At 42.9% G+C, this 18,705-nt stretch overlaps 1 protein-coding gene across 1 annotated transcript in view; it reads left to right on the plus strand.

Moving 5' to 3' along the window:
* LHFPL3 (LHFPL tetraspan subfamily member 3) overlaps positions 1–17,308 on the plus strand; it is a 185,326-nt gene extending 168,018 nt beyond the window's left edge. Inside the window, exons 2-3 of the mRNA XM_072863552.1 lie at positions 14,362–14,598; positions 17,304–17,308. Coding sequence (XP_072719653.1) covers positions 14,362–14,598; positions 17,304–17,308 — 242 coding nt within the window. The remainder of the gene's footprint in view (positions 1–14,361; positions 14,599–17,303) is intronic.
* Positions 17,309–18,705: the final 1,397 nt, after the last annotated feature.

The following is an 18,705-nucleotide window of genomic DNA, read 5'->3' on the forward strand; positions in this document are numbered from 1 at the left end:
GGTCCTCCCCTCTGCAGGCCATTAGCTTTGCATTACCCACTTCCGCTTGCCTGCAGCATAAAGGTGCTTCAAACCCTGTCTCACTTTTTTCCTATCCCACAAACAACTCTGAGGTACAAGTGTGGGTCACCTTATTCAGAGGGGATGGGGAGCAGGGTGCAGGCTGGCTTTGGGAAGGCTGCTGATTTTAAAAAGGGGAATGAAACCCGTCTGGAGCTAGATCTTCCCATACAAAGCTAGCTGGAGCTCTCTGGCAGAGTACATTGGGGGGTACCCAGCCCTGAGGAAATTGGTGAATCCTGAACAGATTTTAATACTTGGAGGATGAGTCAATGTCTCAGAGAGGGTGAGTACAGGTCCTGCTTGTCAAGGAAAGCATGGCATTTAGTCAACTGCAGGTAATTTCTATCAAAACATTAATGCTTTACAAAAGACAAGAGGGACAAGAGCCTTCCCCTTTCTCCCCCAATGCACTCAATTGCTTCTTTTTCCCTTGCTCATGACAGAATGTTTCCTTGTCCATCACATCATCTTTCTACTTGATTTCAGTCACTTCCTCTGAAACTTCACTTTCTCCACTAAAGTACATGGGGAACACAAAGCTCTAAGTGAGGGCAAAGGGAATGTGACTGTCATGCTCACAAACAAGGGGTTGAATGCCTATAAATTGTAGATCTTAAAACACTTCTCATTTCAACATTAAATCACATTTCCTTATCATGATGCATTATATTCTGGGAATCATAGCCATGCTTTGGCAGAGAACATAGCAGTGACCGTGAACCTGCATCTCAGCTTACAGCAGAGAAATCTCGCCAGTGGCTATTTATCTTATCCACTGCCAAAGAACTTCTTGAATCTCTCGATCAGCTTCCATAGGAGAGATTTCTCTGGCTGGCCAGTGACCAAGAGCAGGCGCAGGCATCTGCCCAGCAGCTGTTTGTACTGCAGGTGTTTCACTGCTCCCCGTCTGCCACCCGGTGCGTTGAGTCAGTGTTCTGTGCCAGCACCGCGGGGGAGTCCGCAAAGATGGAGGAGAGGCTCAGCACATTTAAGAAAACTTCCCCCCCTGCTTTTATTTCATTTCCTCTTGCAAGTGTTTTTATTGTTCACGTTCCTTTCACGGCATGACAGCCAGTGAAGCAGAGGTCAGATAACAATTGGTTGAATTCTTGGTGGCTATTTTGAAATCGCTCGCTCAGTTGTTGACCACTGACCCATGCTATTTCAGGTACTGGATGGGTGAGTTACTCCATTTTCCAATAATTTCCAGTCATGACTGTCAAATACCCTCAAGTGGTCATGTAAATGAAACTGTGAACACGACCAGGACGTCATAACAGATGTTTCTCTGAAGCAGTAGTCTGTGGGGGCTGATTCTTTAATGCATTACTAATATGCTATTGCTGTTAGTGTGCTCCATGGCACGTACCAGGTGAGATGCAGACAAACCCCTACAGTCGAGGGTTGCAGTAGTGTGGATGGAGTTCAGTAACAGCGTAGGGAAGCCTTGCTGGTTGTGAACTCAATGGTTACGCAGTGTAAGCTGAACTGGTTTCACAGAGTGTAACCGTAGGAGGAAAAACAGTTAGCAAGAAGCTTTGCTGACTACAGTACAGGGCAGGGTTTATCCAGGTAGAGAGTTTTGCTAAATTTATGGTCAAAGGAAAATAAATCTGAAGCTTTTCAGCAAAATGGCCACAGTGCTCAAGCCTGGAGTTTGTCTTCAGTGCTGCTCCTGCCCTGAGGCTCAAACGGGTGCTGTTTGTGTTGTCCTTGTGTCTAGCTCTGCAGCTACTGCAAAGCTCATATGCTGAGAAAAGCGACGATGCCGGGTTTCTGATGTCTGAAGATACATGGTGTAAGAACTTTATGTTCTTGCAGTTATCTTAAAGGCCCATAGTAGCTGAATTTAGCTTCACAGAGAAACGCATCCTAATAATTGTTTAATACACAGATCAAACTCCATCTTTAATAACTATTTAACAGCATCAACTTGGACAACTTAAAACTTTTCGGCCTGGCTACAGCTACTGAGTTTGTGCCAGAACGTCTCCCCCAACAATTCAAAACTGCCTTCTACTTTACAGCCTAAATGTATTCCTGGACAGTTTATATCTGTTTCTTCAGGTGTCAAGACTGCCCTTCCAGTTAAATAGCTCTTCCCCCTCTCTGGGATCCATTCTCTTGTGTTTATACAGAGTAATCATAAAATTCTTCAGTGCACCAGCAACATAAGGCATGCAGATCTGTTTTCTAGGCAACACTACATGATTTTTTAGAGGTTTTCACCTCCTTTTTTGCAAGTGAGTACTTACTGGCTGTGAAGTTGTTAGTTTTCAGGAGCAAAAGACTGAAACAGTGGTATTTATTATGGACTCTGCTATAGACTTAGTTGTAGAAATTCCCTTTTTGTATGAATATCTCTTGCTTCTGCATCTTGCTTCCACCTCAGAAGCCTGCAGAACTTTGCCATGTTTATCCTGAAAACAGTGGCTGGTGCACTCCCAGACTTCCCCACTCACCAGCATGTTTAGATTTGCTTGCAATTGCAGTAGCTTGGGAAACAAGCTGGAGTACAAAACCAGGCTGTTTTAGTTGCTTAATGTTTGGCAGGGAAGTCAGGACAGCTTGGATGAGGATTGGCAAAAAAAGAAAATCACTTTATGCCTCTCCTCTTTCTTTGCCATCACATTTTCAAACCTTTAATAAAGAAGGGAAAGGGCAAATTTCTATAAAGACCACAGTGAGAGAGCCCAATAGTGAGCTCCTTCTTTGCCTCTTACCCCCATTTATTCTGCTAGATTTTCTTCTTGGTTTGATATAGACAACACTATTTCTGATCTTAGCTTTCTGTAGTTCAATCTAGCTCCTAATTCTTTGGCTGCTATTCCCCTTAGATATCTTTCTTTATTAATTTCAAAGATGTTTATCTCTCAGCTTCCTCATAAGAACATAGGCCTGGAAGAGACCTACTAAATAATCAGATCTAGTCCCCTTATCATGGGCAGTTACAGCATCATGCAATACCTTTCCTAAAGTACCACCTTACATATTAAAATAATCTTGCTCTGATTAACTGGTTGTTCCAACTCTTCTAAAGATTAGAAACCACCAGCACCGGATGGCTCTAGTGCTTACATTATGCTGAAAAAATTTTCCCTGGTACTGCCAATGCTCATGTTTACCTTTTTCATGCGTGCTTTTTACTGGTGACTCATGGTCCTCCAAGGGCTGATCAACATACTCATATATTTTCTCTTCTTTTATCATTTGTCCCAATAGTTTTCTGCATTGATAGGGCCTCCCATCAGTGGATATTACTACCAAAACTCTACTCTTGCCGTGGCTCCTATATGAAAACACTAAATAATTGACACCCAGGCTGATCCTTGAGGTGCCCAATGTATCCTCACAACAGCTCGAGACTTTCCCTTCAACCGAAAAAGGTCAGCTCCCCATGAACAAGTACCATAAGCAACTTAAATTCTCATGCTAATCTCTGTATTCTCCAGGTTGATAAATGTTTTTAAATGACACAGTATCAAATGCTTTCTGAAGAGCATGTTACTTAGCTTTCTTTTATAAAGTCACTGTTTCCTAACTGTCAGATAGAACCATGCTAACATCACCCCACTTTGTATTTCTTTCCATGTCTTTAATTATTCTTTCCTTCAATAATTATTCAAAAAACTGAAGTCAAGCTGATGGATAAGTGTTTGCTCCAATTACTTTTCAATTCTCAATTTTGTTCTGTTTTTTCTAAAAATTAGGTAGCACATATGCTGTTCTCCTGTATCTCAACAATAAATTTGTTTAAAAAACCTTCCTACCAGCTTTGCAGTTCAATGTGTTGGTTATTTCAGTATTTGGGGTTGGAGGGTCCATTCCTCCAGCTTGAGAACATAATGATCATTTTAGGTTTGCTATGGGCTTGGAGGCAGGAGTTCCCACTTCTGAATGCTCATGCCCGTCAGCTGTCAGGGCATTGTCCTCCTGTTCTCTGTCATCCTCCTCATTGAAAGATGAGGCAAAGAATTAGGTCCTAGCCCCAGCCTCACTCCATATCTGCTTTTCTTCTTCTTTCTTTGTTAACCTAATTGAAGATTATTGTTTCAATTTATCTTGAAAGATTTAGCACAGCTTGACTTTTGGCAAGCTGTCTTTTAGACCTGCATTATCTAACCTCCAAAATGTGTCTTTCTTTGCTAACTAGTCCCTTTTCCTATCATTTCTAAGGTCTCTGCTCACATCTTCTTTCCTTTTTCCACAGCTTTTGGGGGGGATAGGTAATGAGGGTAGAAGGAAACAGAGTTTGCTACTCATTCAGACGGAGCTGAAAGTACCCCTGGAATTTTATTCATCTTGTCAAGATACTTCAGAATATTTACATCTTTGTCTGAAAGAAATTCAAGGCATTCCCCACAATTAAGTATGGACCTCTTTTGTCTAGTTAACTTGTTAGCTAGTTTCTTTAGCTTATCAAAGTTTGTCCCTCTGAAATACACATTTTTTAAACCCAGTTTCAGGATCATTTTATTCATATTCTCATTTTATTTAAATTGAATTGACTCATGGTCACTGAAAGTAAGATTATTTTCAGCTCTTCCTTCTCTTTACCAAAACCATGTTTAAAATAGCTTCACTACTTGGATCAGTAACTTGTGATGAAACATCAGCTGTATAAATCTCAAGTGATTTCTAGCCTATGCCATTCATAATAGCACCTATTCTCCAGTCTGTCTACTGTAGCCTACACTGTATTTATATTGAGTTTATTCATTAATTAAATCTAGTACATTTCAGTATGCTATGGTTTGATATGGTTTGGCTAAAGACCAGGTTCTACAAAGAAAAGTTAACATTAAATTAGAAAGCTGTAACACTCCTCTGTGACAGCATTCAAAATAAACACTTCCAATAGTAAGTTTTGTTACCAAGTGTATTGGGTTTGCACAGCAAGGTTTTGGTAGCAGGGGGGCTACAGGGGTGGCTTCTGTGAGAAGCTGCTAGGAGCTTCCCCCATGTCCAATGGAGCCAACACCAGCCAGCTCCGAGATGGACCTGCCGCTGGCCAAGGCTGAGCCCATCAGCGACAGTGGTAGTGCCTCTGTAATAACATATTTAAGAATGGGAAAAAATCGCTGCGCAACAGCAACTGCAGCCAGAGAGAGGAGTGAGAATATGTGAGAGGAACAGCTCTGCAGACAGCAAGGTCAGTGAAGAAGGAGGGGGAGGAGGTGCTCCAGGCACCAGAGCAGAGATTCCCTACAGCCGTGGTGCAGACCATGGTGAGGCAGGCTGTCCCTGCAGCCCATGGAGGTTAATGGTGGAGCAGATATCCACTGCAGCCCGTGGAGGTTAATGGTGGAGCAGATATCCACTGCAGCCCGTGGAGGTTAATGGTGGAGCAGATATCCACTGCAGCCCGTGGAGGTTAATGGTGGAGCAGATATCCACTGCAGCCCGTGGAGGTTAATGGTGGAGCAGATATCCACTGCAGCCCGTGGAGGTTAATGGTGGAGCAGATATCCACTGCAGCCCGTGGAGGTTAATGGTGGAGCAGATATCCACTGCAGCCCGTGGAGGACCCCACGCTGGAGCAGGTGGATGCCCAAAGGAGGCTGTGACCCCATGGGAAGCCCACGCTGGAGCAGGCTCCTGGCAGGAGCTGTGGACCCGTGGAGAGAGGAGCCCATGCTGGAGTGGGTTTGCTGGCAGGACTTGTGACCCTGTGGGGGACCCATGCGGGAGCAGTTCGTGAAGAACTGCAGCCCATGGGAAGGACTCATGATGGAGAAGTTCATGGAAGACTGTCTCCCGTGGGAGGGGCCCCACGCTGGAGCAGGGGAAGAGTGTGAGGAGTCCTCGCCCTGAGGAGGAAGGAGCGGCAGAGACAACGTGTGATGAACTGACCGCAACCCCCATTCCCCGTCCCCCTGCGCCGCTCACGGGGAGGAGGTGGAGAAATTGGGAGTGAAGTTAAACCCGGGAAGAAGAGAGGGGTGGGGGGAAGGTGTTTTAAGATTTAGGGTTTATTTCTCATTACCCTACTCTGATTTGATTGGTAATAAATTAAATTCATTTCCCCACATCGAGTCTGTTTTGCCCGTGACGGTAATTGGTGAGTGATCTCTCCCTGTCCTTATCTCGACCCACGAGCCTTTTGTTATATTTTCTCTCCCCTGTCCAGCTGAGGAGGGGAGTGATAGAGTGGCTTGGTGGGCACCTGGTGTCCAGCCAGGGTCAACCCACTACACCAAGCAAACCCAGGCCAAAATTGCATTAAACAGCTGTGATCTGACAAAAAATAAAGATGCAATATAAGCAAGTATTTGCTTATACAGCTTATTTTGCTTTCATTACTTATACAGTTCTTTTTCAGGAGACTCTAGCATGTGAGAAAAGTGGCTTTTGGCTATCCCCACATCATTGAACAACCTGGCTTCATGACAGTTGACTCCCAGGTCATGGCCCTCTGAGCATATGCATTTGCAGGCACCTTTGTCATTCCTGTGATCTCTGGGCATGGACCTTCAGCTGATACACAGAGCTCATAACACATATTCTGTGATACAAAGACATGTTAGAAAAACTCTGGTGGGCTGTGACACAGTTTTCATGTTATTTTAGACACTTTAAACAGGAAAATCAGAAGAAAAAAATTATTAGATCCCAGGGCCAGTGGACACCACAGGAGGTGAAACAGTGTAAGTGTAACTTTTGACATGTACCTTCCTGTGAGCTTCTAGATATACCACCTCCCATACCTGCTTCATTGTAAAGAATTATTTTTATCTCGTCATATATAATTTCAGTTTACCCATTTTTCATCAGTTAGCCATCTACCTCTGCTATAGCTGTTAGCAATTCATTGTCATGACATTTCTAGGGATTTTTTTGCCCACATGGTGATTCAGCCTGCAGCCGTTAATACTCCCCAGGTTCCATATTTTTTCTGGACAAGGCACTATAAATACCTATTGCATATGACATGGTTGGAACACCAGAATTTGTGATCTTTTGCAAGGAGTCATTGGGATGGACCTTGTGAGTCACCTGCCACACACTCATAAAAATCTATGATATTCTTACATTATCTTTATGCTCAACCTAAGATAGTTGTTGTACTAACTAAATTATTCATAGTACTGCATTAATCTCAAACTTTAATTATCATGGCTAATGATCAAAACTTGGAAGTTAAATGCTCCCATGATGATACAACCCCTCACAGAATTTCTCTCTCTATCATATCAAAGAAATCTCTATCCATACGTGAATCCAACACTTGAGGTCTAAAACAGACCCCCTTAGTGCAGTAAAATTTCTCTTACAGTTCTTCCCCCAAGTGATCTTAACTGAAGTAGATTGCACTATCTTTGCTATTCCTTTCTACATATTTACAGGTTAACACATTCCTCACATGTAACGTTACTTCACTTTCCCAGTTGTTTCCATCTTTCTGAACAATTCATGCTCTTTAGTGCTTGTCTGTGGGAATGGCTGTCGGTCAACCATATTTCTGTTATCCGGCTTCACATCTTGCAACAGCTGGTCAAATTCTTCCATTTTGCTGTCTAAGCATAACTAGCAGGCATCAAAATATCTCAGTTATCTGTCAACTCAACCAGGTTATGGCATCTTCTCTCGCTGACTGTAGCACCTACCTCACTACTGCTTTCCACAATATTATTTTCTTTCTCTTTGCTGTCCAGTCACTGAATATTTGGTCTTCTTTTTTCCTTTTCTTAAAATCAGCATGGGAAATACACATATCTCTTGATATGTGTGTATATATATTCTTGTTAGATTTGGCATCAAAAAGTCAGTGCCCTAATAAGTCAAGTGGCCATAGTTGTGTCAGGTCTTTTATCACAGGAATGCAGTGGGAGGTTCTCCTCCTTCTTCTCCCCCTTAGTACTGTCTATAAATGTTCTTAATCCTGTGCAGAGGTTCAGGCTTGTCCACATTACCAAGTAAGATGATGCAAAATAAGAGAATAAGTAGAATAAAGCAGCTACTGCTGAAGCCTCTCACATCCTCATATGTGGTACTAGGGTTTTACTTCAAATGAGAACTAGTCTTGCCTCCTGGACCAAATGCCCCCATTATACATGTTGTTTGAAGCTTTCTGAAGGAATATTAACCCACAAACCTTTGCTCCTTCACTTGTGGGGGGTGGCATCTCTGGGCCTCTCTAGGAAGATCTGCTTTTGTCCATGTCACTTAGATGAAAGTGGCACATCAGTGTCCTGGAGTAATTCCACAGGGCACCTTCCTTGTCCCGCGTGGGAGCCCAGGGCACCAAAGTCCAGATATGATTTTATCATTCCAGCTCTCCAAGAACACTGCCCTTGAATCTTGAATTTCGTGCCACTTTTCTCACTGGCTATTTCATACCCAACAGCAATCATGTGTTTAGCAGCCCTATATGAGCACCATCAAGATATCCTGCTGCCAGAGGAATTTTCAGTCTGCTTAAGGCACAAATTAACAAGCTGTGTCATCCCCTGGGGAGCCAGTTGGCACCTCTGTGAAGAACCTCTCCAAAGCTGAAGACTGGATCTTGCAGTCTTCAAACAAAGCAGCAAATAAGAAGTCTTATATGGCATTTGCCTCTCTGTATTGCACAAGAACCATTTCAGGTGTTAAGGAAGCTTTGCATGGTTCAAGAGCCTTCTCCTAGGCACAGGTTTTGTGGTGATGAAGCCCACACATTGAGTCAGAATTTTAAGGTCCCCATCCAGTATTGAAGAACTTGTGGAAAGGAATTTCTAAGCTCCTCCAAAAATAATCTGTTTTACATGTACCAGAACTGTTTCTGTGAATGGAATCAGTAAATGGAGAGAATCAGGAGATTTGCTTCAAAATTGCACATTTGCTCCAAGCCAGAACACAAATGTAAACACAGAGAATTATTATCCCACTCATTAGTACAGTCCATATCACTCAAGGCAATCTCAGCTGCATGGATGTGCAGCCTCTGTGTTCACTCAGGACTGTATTTGACCCTGTGACTTCAGCCACCTCCCTTCACCCTTTCTTTCTTTCCCAGGTACAAGCTCCTGAAAGACTGTAGTCCTAATGAATGTCCCCTGCCAGAGTCCTCACCTTTCATTTCGCTCTGTCCTAGAAGTTCACTCCACCAACACAGCTGGCAAAAACTCTATTCAATTTATCAGAGTTTAATGGATTGCTGTTTTTGTAAATACCATTTCGAAAAAAATCTGAAAACAAAGAAACTCTCAGTTTTTTGAACCATGGAGGCTTGGAGGCTCTTGCATGTGTGGGTTTGGAAAGAAAATAGCCGGTCAGTGTAATTCCCATTCCATTTTTTTGACTCTTTTATCAGGAAACTTGCCATCATCATACTCTCCATGCAAGCAAATTGGGTATGTTGTCAGGAAAAGAATGAAGATGAGAGAGGAGTCCTGCCAGCGGGAATTTCTCAGCACTGGTTTCCTGTATAACAGTCAGCCTTTTTATAAATAGAACCTCATTCCATGCAATGATATCATATTAATCTGTCACCATATTTGGCACAACCATAGGATCATGAACTACTTGCTTGCTAATTACCATTTGAGCTCATGCACAGAGCGCAGGCTGTGATAATATTAGCTTGGTCAGGGTCACAAGTATGTCAGTGCCAGCAACAATTTAGTGTCTGTTTCCAATCTCCGAAAGTGTCGTATCTGCATCCTTTCATCCCAGGAGGTAAAATCCTGGACTCCCTCTCTTAGTATGAATAATTTGTCTTGTCACTCAGAGCCCTAAAGGAAAACCATGTGACAGTTTCTGTTAGCTGTTCATACAAGAAAAAAGCTTTTAAGAAGAGAAGTAAATGTATATCAGGCATGCTTAACTACTATTTATTAATTATTTTTTAAAAGCTTGAAAAGCTTCACCAGACTCCAATACGTAGGAGAAACAATTTGTTACCCCACATCTTGTAAAAAAATTAGAGGAAGGACCAGAGTAAGCCCAGGGCCATCGTTACAAAGGCACTATTCTTGCCAGGAGCTTTCTTAAGCAACCTAAGGGAAAATGATGTGGATATGATTCTTGTAAGTTTTAAAATTGCCCAAATAGTTCTGAATGGTGTCAGTGACACTAATCAGTCATTTATCAATTTCCCTTGCTGCTTCTCATGAAAGCTTTTGATTAGCTACAGAGGTCCTAGGCTGGGCTGTCTGCAGGCTCTGAAAGATGGTACTAATCCAATGTATTCAGCTCACACACAGAAGACTGCCTTCAAACAATATAGATTTAAATTTCCTTACTTGAATCAAAAAGTCTGTAGGAACTGATGATTTAAGTCTTTTCATTCAATAGGTGAGTTTTCCAAATCCAAAAGTTTCTGAATTTATTAGAACTGGATAGTAGTAAAACAGTAGTAGCCTTTGTTACATCTCCATTTCAGTCACATTGCCATTAGAGACAGCAGAAGTTTAGACAAAGATGTGGGACCCATGTCTGTGTTATAAAGTCATCTCTTAGCAGTTTCACTGAAATTGCATAAAATGGTTTCCATTTTTCAAATTTGTACAAAACTGAAAGTAATTTCCTTCTAGAGAAAAATCTTCTAATCCTCTTTGGCAGGATTAAAATGTAAAAATTTCTAGCAATACAAAGTAGATCTGTAGGTGGATTTTATATCTAGTTTTTTGGTCTTGTAGCTGATAAATGAATCATTACCTCTTTCATATTATTGAGCAAGTCTGTATTCTTAAAGGCATTGGTGCAAAATACTGCCTTAGCAAGTGAAGACTTGAGGTTGACTAATCTTATGTTAACCACCACAGGTAAGGTACGATTCCAACATCTGAAGATGCTGACCAAGCAGTCATCTAGTAAAAAGCTACAGTAAACTGTATAGGCAAAGGAGATAATAATAATATCTTCTCTTTGATATCTGCCTTTATGCAAAGGCACCTAGTCCAGCCACCATTTACCTGTGTGTCTTATTACCAAGCGAAGTCCAACTGCAATCAACAGAATTACTCCAGAAAGTTAAGCAAGTATATCAAAGCATGCAGGAACAGAATTCAGGAAAGATGAGTTAATTGGAAGTCTGAGGAACTTAGCTGGGAAGCTGTGCACTGAGTTCCTGAGATAAGGGCCCATATTTTTAATTACCTAGGTGGAAAAGAACAAAGTTAAATTATCTTTAGGAAGTACTAAGAACATATGTCTGATGTGCTATGTAATAAAAAACCACAGAGATGTCGGTATTGGCTAATTATTCTTGCACCTTAGCAGAAAAATCCCACGTCTATTGATCATTAACTAAGCATTAAGCTTCCCCTCATTTTGAGGATGATTAATAAAAGTAAACTGGCTTTGGTAGTTGCTGTTATATAGTAAACATTTGTCAACATTTACCTGGGTAAATGTGGACATTTTCACTAACACCAGAAGTATGCCGATTTGACGCATTGTTTCAATGAAGTCCCTCACAACTGCGAGGGCAATGCTTATGTGTTGACTGCAAGAAATAATCTTTCTGGAATTGTGTGTAACCAGCTCGAGAAAGAAAATTGTTGTACAGTTTGTCTCTAAAATCTTTGGAAGATCTTATGAAATTGTGCAAATGAATTAAGGCAGGCAATAGGCAACTACAATTTGTCCAACCTGCATGTTCTGACTAAATCAATGCTTATCTAATTGTCCTTGTTTCTAAGCCTAATTGTCCTTGAAAGTATGATAAGCTGTTATATTTTCACACAAATGAACTACTCAGGAAGAATTTGTCAAATGCCTTAGGCGCAGGTTTTATTCTACATCAGATGCTTTCTGCAGACACGCTTTCATGGCTTTGTCTACAGCAATTGTGTAGCTGTCAAAAGGAAAATACCATTCCTGAGCTCTGTTTTCACATCTGTTTTCCAGTATTTCATCATATTGATTCTGTGCAGGTGTGTTTTTGTTTTGTGGGCATTAGAGGTATGTAAAATGACAGTGCTTATGCTTGCCCAGAAAAGCCAAGAACTTGTTGCAATTCCCAAAGCGACGGCAGCTGTTGGTTGCACAAGCTACTCTGTGTATAAACTATGTTTTCCAAACAGAGGTCTGGTTCAGCAACCATTTAAAAGGCTGAAAGCCACACAGTGTGCTCTTTTCAATTAGCACATATGCCTGCAATTTAGAGCACAGTGCACCAATATAATATTAAGACTTATAAAAGATGGTTTAGGATCCATTGTATCTCATCAGCCATACTAAGAAAGAAGGGCTAATGCTGGAAATATGCTTGTTTCCAAGTTAGAAAAGACAGTACAGACAATTACTGAAAGCATATGGATTACCTGATTCTCCTAAATACAATAAAAACTGAGGAATGAACCCATTCAACATAATCTTTATTTTTGAATTTTTCTTATTTTACTTAATTTTTATATCTATCCTCCCCTACTGAAGATGTCCCTGTGCTGTTGCCCTAGCTAGTGCTGCACTCACATTGTTTGCTTCAGTGAAGCCAACAAGTCCATCAGCATGACCAAGGGCTGCAGTTAAGCGTATCCGTGCACTATTCCCATTGCTCTGATAGAAAATGTGCCATGAGTACCCAACTTCTCTGTCCCCTGTTACCAACATGCTGCCTCCCTGCCAAAAATCAGTTGAGGTTGGACAGGACCTCTGGAGACCACCTGGTCCATCACCCCACTCACTGCAGGGCCAACCCACATGGGGTTTCCCAGGGAAAGACATTGTCCAAAAGCAACCGGCAATGCACAAGTCATGCCTGCACTCCACTCCTTCAGCTGTGCCCGGTGGCAGTCCATGCGGGCAGTGGGAAGCCAGGTCCTATGCAGAAGTACATTGAGTCCAGTTCTATGAGACTGGCATATTGGTATGTTCTCTCAGACTATGGATTTTCTCAGCTAGTGACTCAGTGAGGAGAGACCATGTTAGTGAAGGTTCAAGGTATGGGGTTTCTTTTTTGTGTGTGTTTCTGTAATGATGTATCACCACCTCAGGACACATCGTATCCTCTCAGGGGCAGAAGCCCTGCTGCTGCATCCCTGTCATGGTACCCTCCACCACAAGGCACACACTCCAGTAGGAAGAGGGGCAAACAACCTCCAAGGAGGCTGCTCCCCAGTGATCACAAGACGTGTCTGAACAGCAAGTACTGTGCCAGCCCAAGGCTGTGGCCAAACCTGGGCTGGTAAGATGCTGGGGCAAGGGCTGTGACCATGCTCTAGAGCCCAGCAGGACCATGCTTGTGGTCTCCTTGCCCAGGAACACACATGTCCCACCCAAGGTGTGGGTGGCCAAGCACAGGTAGCCATGCATGCTCAGCCCTCACCCTGGCACCGTCCAGGCAAGGGATGTCACAGCAACTGCTGGCCAGTGGGCAAGATTGACTCTGCTTCAGGTGATGGAGCACATTACTTGTGAAAAACCAAACTTGTCACACCATTTTACCTGCTCCACAAGAGCCACATTGGCCCATGACGCTACCTGCTGTCCCACATTGGGACACATTGGGAACCAAGGGTCAAAGCAAATTTCTGCTACTTAAAAATTAAGTTCAGCCTTTTAGCAGTTACCCAGGCTGATGGATGAGGACCCGACCACCCACCCACTGCCTTTGTCTCACCTGCGGTACGGCTGCCCCTACCTGGAGCGGCTGGTGGTCGACGTCAGCTAGCTTTCCAGGCGGGTAGAGGCTTTTCATTTTTCTTGGTGTTAAAAGGATCAGTGCTTTTTTGTGTTTGAGATGTCATGTGGTGATTTCTCAGGTAAACCAGATCAGAGGTTGACAGCAATGTTGACAGCTTATTTTTCCTTGCAGAACAATGTCATTACTTGTGTTTTTGAGGAGTACAAACCTTATGCATAAAACATATTTCAGCTAAAGGGGTTCTGCCAACTGACAAAAAAAAAAAAAACTTTGCTGTTACCTACGTGTGTTACAAGCACTTAGATTACCAGACATGATAGGTAGTTTTCTTCCTCTATTTTTCTCTGGTTTGTTTGCCTGACCATCTGACAGTAATCCAGTGTTTCCTTTGAATATCCAGGTTATTAATAATTTTCCCCTTTTGTTTTGTGTGAGCCTTTCATATTACAATGAAAAAATCAGTCTCACCAGGAAGATGTGATTGTGCTGGTACAAAAACTGGCCAGGGATTCAGGATGTAACTTTTTTTTTAAGCAAGGTGCACAATTGATGTTGTATCTTAGGTTTTTATATTAAGTACTTAATCACCACGTATAATTTTGTGACTTGCCTAGCTTTGAATCTCAGCATGGAAAAGTGTGTTGCTTTAATGATAATTGTGTAGGTTCTCATCAAAACGAAAGTTTGGTCTCATTATCCCATTGTTCTCCTTTTCTTTTTTCTCCAAGCTGCCTGTCTCGTCCTGGGTTGTATGATTTTTCCTGATGGCTGGGATTCAGATGAGGTAAAACGGATGTGTGGTGAAAAGACAGACAAGTACACGCTGGGGGCTTGTTCAGTCCGCTGGGCATATATCCTGGCAATTATTGGAATCTTGGATGCCCTGATCCTCTCATTTCTGGCATTTGTGCTTGGCAACAGACAAGACAGCTTGCTAGCAGAGGAGCTCAAGTTGGAAAACAAAGGTAGGACTGCTTTAGAAACACTATTATCGGGTGGCCTTGAGGGCAATTGCTTAAAAACAATGATTGGTTTCATTTTATTTTATAATGAAAAGTTGGCATGCTGGCTTACTTCCTAAGTTGCTGGGAAAGAGAAAATGGAAGAGATAGAGAACATTTTGCTTTTCAGCCTCCAAAATCTAAGAAAGCTCAAAATTGCCATAATTGCTGCACAATGCATGACTTACCCTTAACAGTTTTTAGAGCTGTAAATGGGATGGTTTTGTGTTACCCACTTGTACATTATTTCATTAGCATTTAAGTTTCACTATCTCTGTCTTTTTCTGTACCCCATGGAAGATTTGTTAATTTGGTTCCTTTAAGATCTTGCATTGTAATATGAATGGCTGTAATATGGCATTCCACTATATGTGTTAGCACAGTACAGTAAGGAGGGAGCATTGGCCTGGGAGATTGGTAATGAGCTGTGTAATGGGACCGCCTATACAGTGAGGCACTGGTGAACTAAGGATCAGAACCAGGAGTGAAGAAGAATCCTAATTCTTGTTTGATTGTGTTGCTTTGAGCTCATTAGTCTGCTCACAGGAATCTAGGATGCTGTAGTAACTGAATATTCATGAAGTGGGTTGGGGATAAAACACATTTCTAGATTAAGAACATGAAACTGGCTCAGTGCAGTAGTTTATCACGCAGTTGCAAGAGGAGAGATGCTGTTCAGTTGAGCACGTGCAAGCCTGGCTGATTTCTGCAGCCCCTTCCCCTCGTACTCCCCCAGCATCCACAGCTGTGTATCTGATGTGACAGATACCGAAGATGGCACATTTCCCTGCCTTGTTTTTTTAATGGGCCTGTTGTCCCGGGATCTGTCTAATCCCTTCTGAACCTGCTGATACTGTCGGCTTCTACAGCACCGTGTGGCAGCGAGTTCCTGAAGCTCACTACTGACTGCTAAAGAAGTACTTTCTTTTATCTGTTTCACATTGATCCCCTACTATTTTCACCAAGTGTCCCCTAGTGCAAGATTCTGCATTCAGCTCATCCACCACCTTTGTAATTTTGTAGGTTGCTTCTAATAATAGCAAAGATATTAGGAGCCCTTCACCACTGGATTGGAAATCAAAAGCTGTTTGGCAGCCTGTGTTGTACAAAAATAGCTTGTCTCGGTCGTGCTCCAGAAGGACCATTATCCATATGTCTGAAAGCACCAGCACACTGGCCCCAGCTTGCTGAATTGCAGAAGTCAGCACACGCAGCCCAAGGATAAATGGACTTGAAGATTGAACTTCACATGCGATTCCAGGCCTGCTTAGAGCCTACTAATGTTGTAGGTTAAGGAAAGTGTATGTTGCTTGCAACTGCATGTGTACATCTGTTCTGCAGGTAAACTGAGGGCATCAGTTTCAAGGACTGTCCCTGTGGCCCTTTTCTGTAAGGATAATATTCATCTGCATTTGAAAATTAAAACACTTATCAAAATAGCATTCACAGATATGCCACAAGTGCTTTTGGCATCAGCACTGTGTCTGATTTGCCTATACCATACAGAGCTCATGAACCCTACAACTGCTTGTATCAAAGAAGTTGGCACCTTATGAGCAAAAAACAGCTTCTGGAGGCTCATCACCTCTCACGTCGCTGGCACAAGCTCCTGCCAGAACATTTGGTCCTCAGCATGTCGGACAAAATCATTCAGCAGCTCATTTTCCTTGGATTAAGCACAGAAATGTACCACATCAGCAGCTTCAAAGGAAACCAGAACTCAACAAAAAGGGACCCACCCCACTTTGTCCTTCACAGTCAAGCCTAATGTTCACCACTCTTTAAACTGTCTTTCAAATGAAAAGAAAAAAAGGCAACTTGTCTTTTAAAAAGGACATCCTCTCCCTACTCATCGCAAAAAAAAGTTTCTGCTAAGCAACAACAGGGCAAGTCTAAATCCCCCTGCAGCTCCTCAGCATTTCCCCACCTGCATGTGTTTCCCCCAGGCACAGCCACAGCCCCGGAGGAGTCCCAGGAGAGCACAGCAGGGGCATGGGTGGACACCACCACCACCCCATCAGTGGTGGGGACGTGGCAGGTACCAGTGCCAGCAGAGCTCCAGCTCTCCACTTTGCCGGCCAGAGATCAGTCCTTCTTCTGGCCTTTTGGATGCCAGGAAACCCTGCCTGCATCCTAGTGAGCAAATATGCTACTGAGACAACAAGGCACGAGCACTTAATTCCCTCCAGTGGTCTCTGATCTCTGTACAAGACAGGCTGCAGCTTGCCATCTCCAACACTGTGCTGATGGAGCAGGGCTCTGGAGCATGGTCCCCGCAGACCAAGGAGAGGTTTCTGCCAAGAAGGCTGCACTCTGAAGCAGGCACTAGGATGTGTAGGTAGTACTCATACATTTTTGCAGCTAGAAGTAATTGAACGGTGTTTAGGAGGAACATTTTGGCTTCATATGGCCAGGATTGTGAGGCAGGTTTTGTAATCCTGGCAGTCACTAGCTGCATGCTCAGGTGACTGGTTTGCAGCAGTGGTCTGGTTAGAGGGGGTGTTGATTACTTACAACATAATGATGAAGAAGCTGGTAGAACATTAGGGCCAACACTTGTCCTTGAGTTGGCACCAAACAACCTCCTGTCTGTACCCCTGGCACGCACTACACATGCATGAGGGCTTTGATGCTTACCCCATAAACTATGTCCCCTTGTCCCCTTTCAGGTTAACAGATACTGGAGAACTACTCACCAGCATTAGTCCACATGCAAAGTATCCATGCGTCTCTTGGAAACGGTCAGGATGCGAAAATACTGAAATAAGCAAATATCACTAGCCTGCCTCCCATGTAAACACAAAGATAAGACTAAGGATATAAGCAATGCCACCTTCAGCCTCCCAAGCTACTCTTAAAATGTGAAGTCAAAGCCCTCATAACAAGTATCCATGAATATTAAACACCCCCTCATCCCTTCTTCCTCCTCCTCATCTACATGAGGTCTGCCTCCAGGCTTGTGCTGGTTCCTGCTTCTACATTAGCAGGTATGGATGAGGAGCATCCCTTTCTCAAGGAGGAGTCCCTGTGCTGCTGCTGTCTTCCAAGAGGTAAAAAACATGGCCGGATGGTCAGGGCTGTCCATTGGGTGGGACCCCAGTGACTCCTTCCCCTTGGTGGTGGTGATGTCCTCTGGTCACAGGCCTGGACATCCCATAGCCAGTGATAAGCAGGATGTCCCCTTAAGGGACAGCTGTGGCTCCATCATGGCTTTTCGGGAGAATGCACCTGGGGAGCAACCAACACTGTACCTGAGAGGAACCTCCACTTGCCCTGTCAGTTCTTCTCTACTGCTGGGGCTTTGCCCAACACGTGTAGAGATCATTACATGGTAGCTCAGCGGAGGAGAAGTGACAGTAAATTAAGTATAACAGTCACAACAGTGTTCATTTATGTGGAAAAACCTTCAAGAGCAAGAAATTATTAGGCTATGATCAGACAGCTGGGCAGCTGTTTTCTTAATCAGGTAATAGTTCTGTCTGGAGGCTTTGTCGCAGATCAGCTCCCACAGGCTCATTCATGGGAGTCTGCGGTGGCTGGCGCCACAGCTGTTTCTGAGCATTGGTGACAAGGAAACAGTTAAAAATATATGAAATGCAACAAGATGGTAAAAAGGTGAGAAGATGACAGAAAAAGAGCAAGCTGTACTTCTCTGTAGACTTACGGTGCTGAATTGTCCACCTGCTCCATGCTTTTGATGACTACAGTTCTGTATATTTACATAGGTTAATGAATGCTCGTTAAGTAAGGAATTTGACTGTTAAAATTATTCTTGGGAGAAGATGGCTGTATTTTTGCCATACGAGAAAGTTTTCTTTTTCACTACGTTATAAAAATAGTGCTTATTCATTCCTTATTTGCTTAGGTGTGAGAGTAAACTGCCGTGCAGTTTACTGAGAAATATAACTCAAGTTTAGCAGACTTTCTTCAGGTTATAGTCTATTTAATGCAGTTTCCTAATCATGCAAATTTTACACAACAATCTGTACTTTTTTCATTTAGAAAACTGCCTTTTTTTAAAAAAAAGGTATTTCTATAAAAGACTTCCACATTATGTTTATGCCATTAGCA

The sequence above is a fragment of the Ciconia boyciana genome, chromosome 1 (assembly GCF_034638445.1).
Source record: "Ciconia boyciana chromosome 1, ASM3463844v1, whole genome shotgun sequence".
Taxonomy (NCBI): Eukaryota; Metazoa; Chordata; class Aves; order Ciconiiformes; family Ciconiidae; genus Ciconia; species Ciconia boyciana.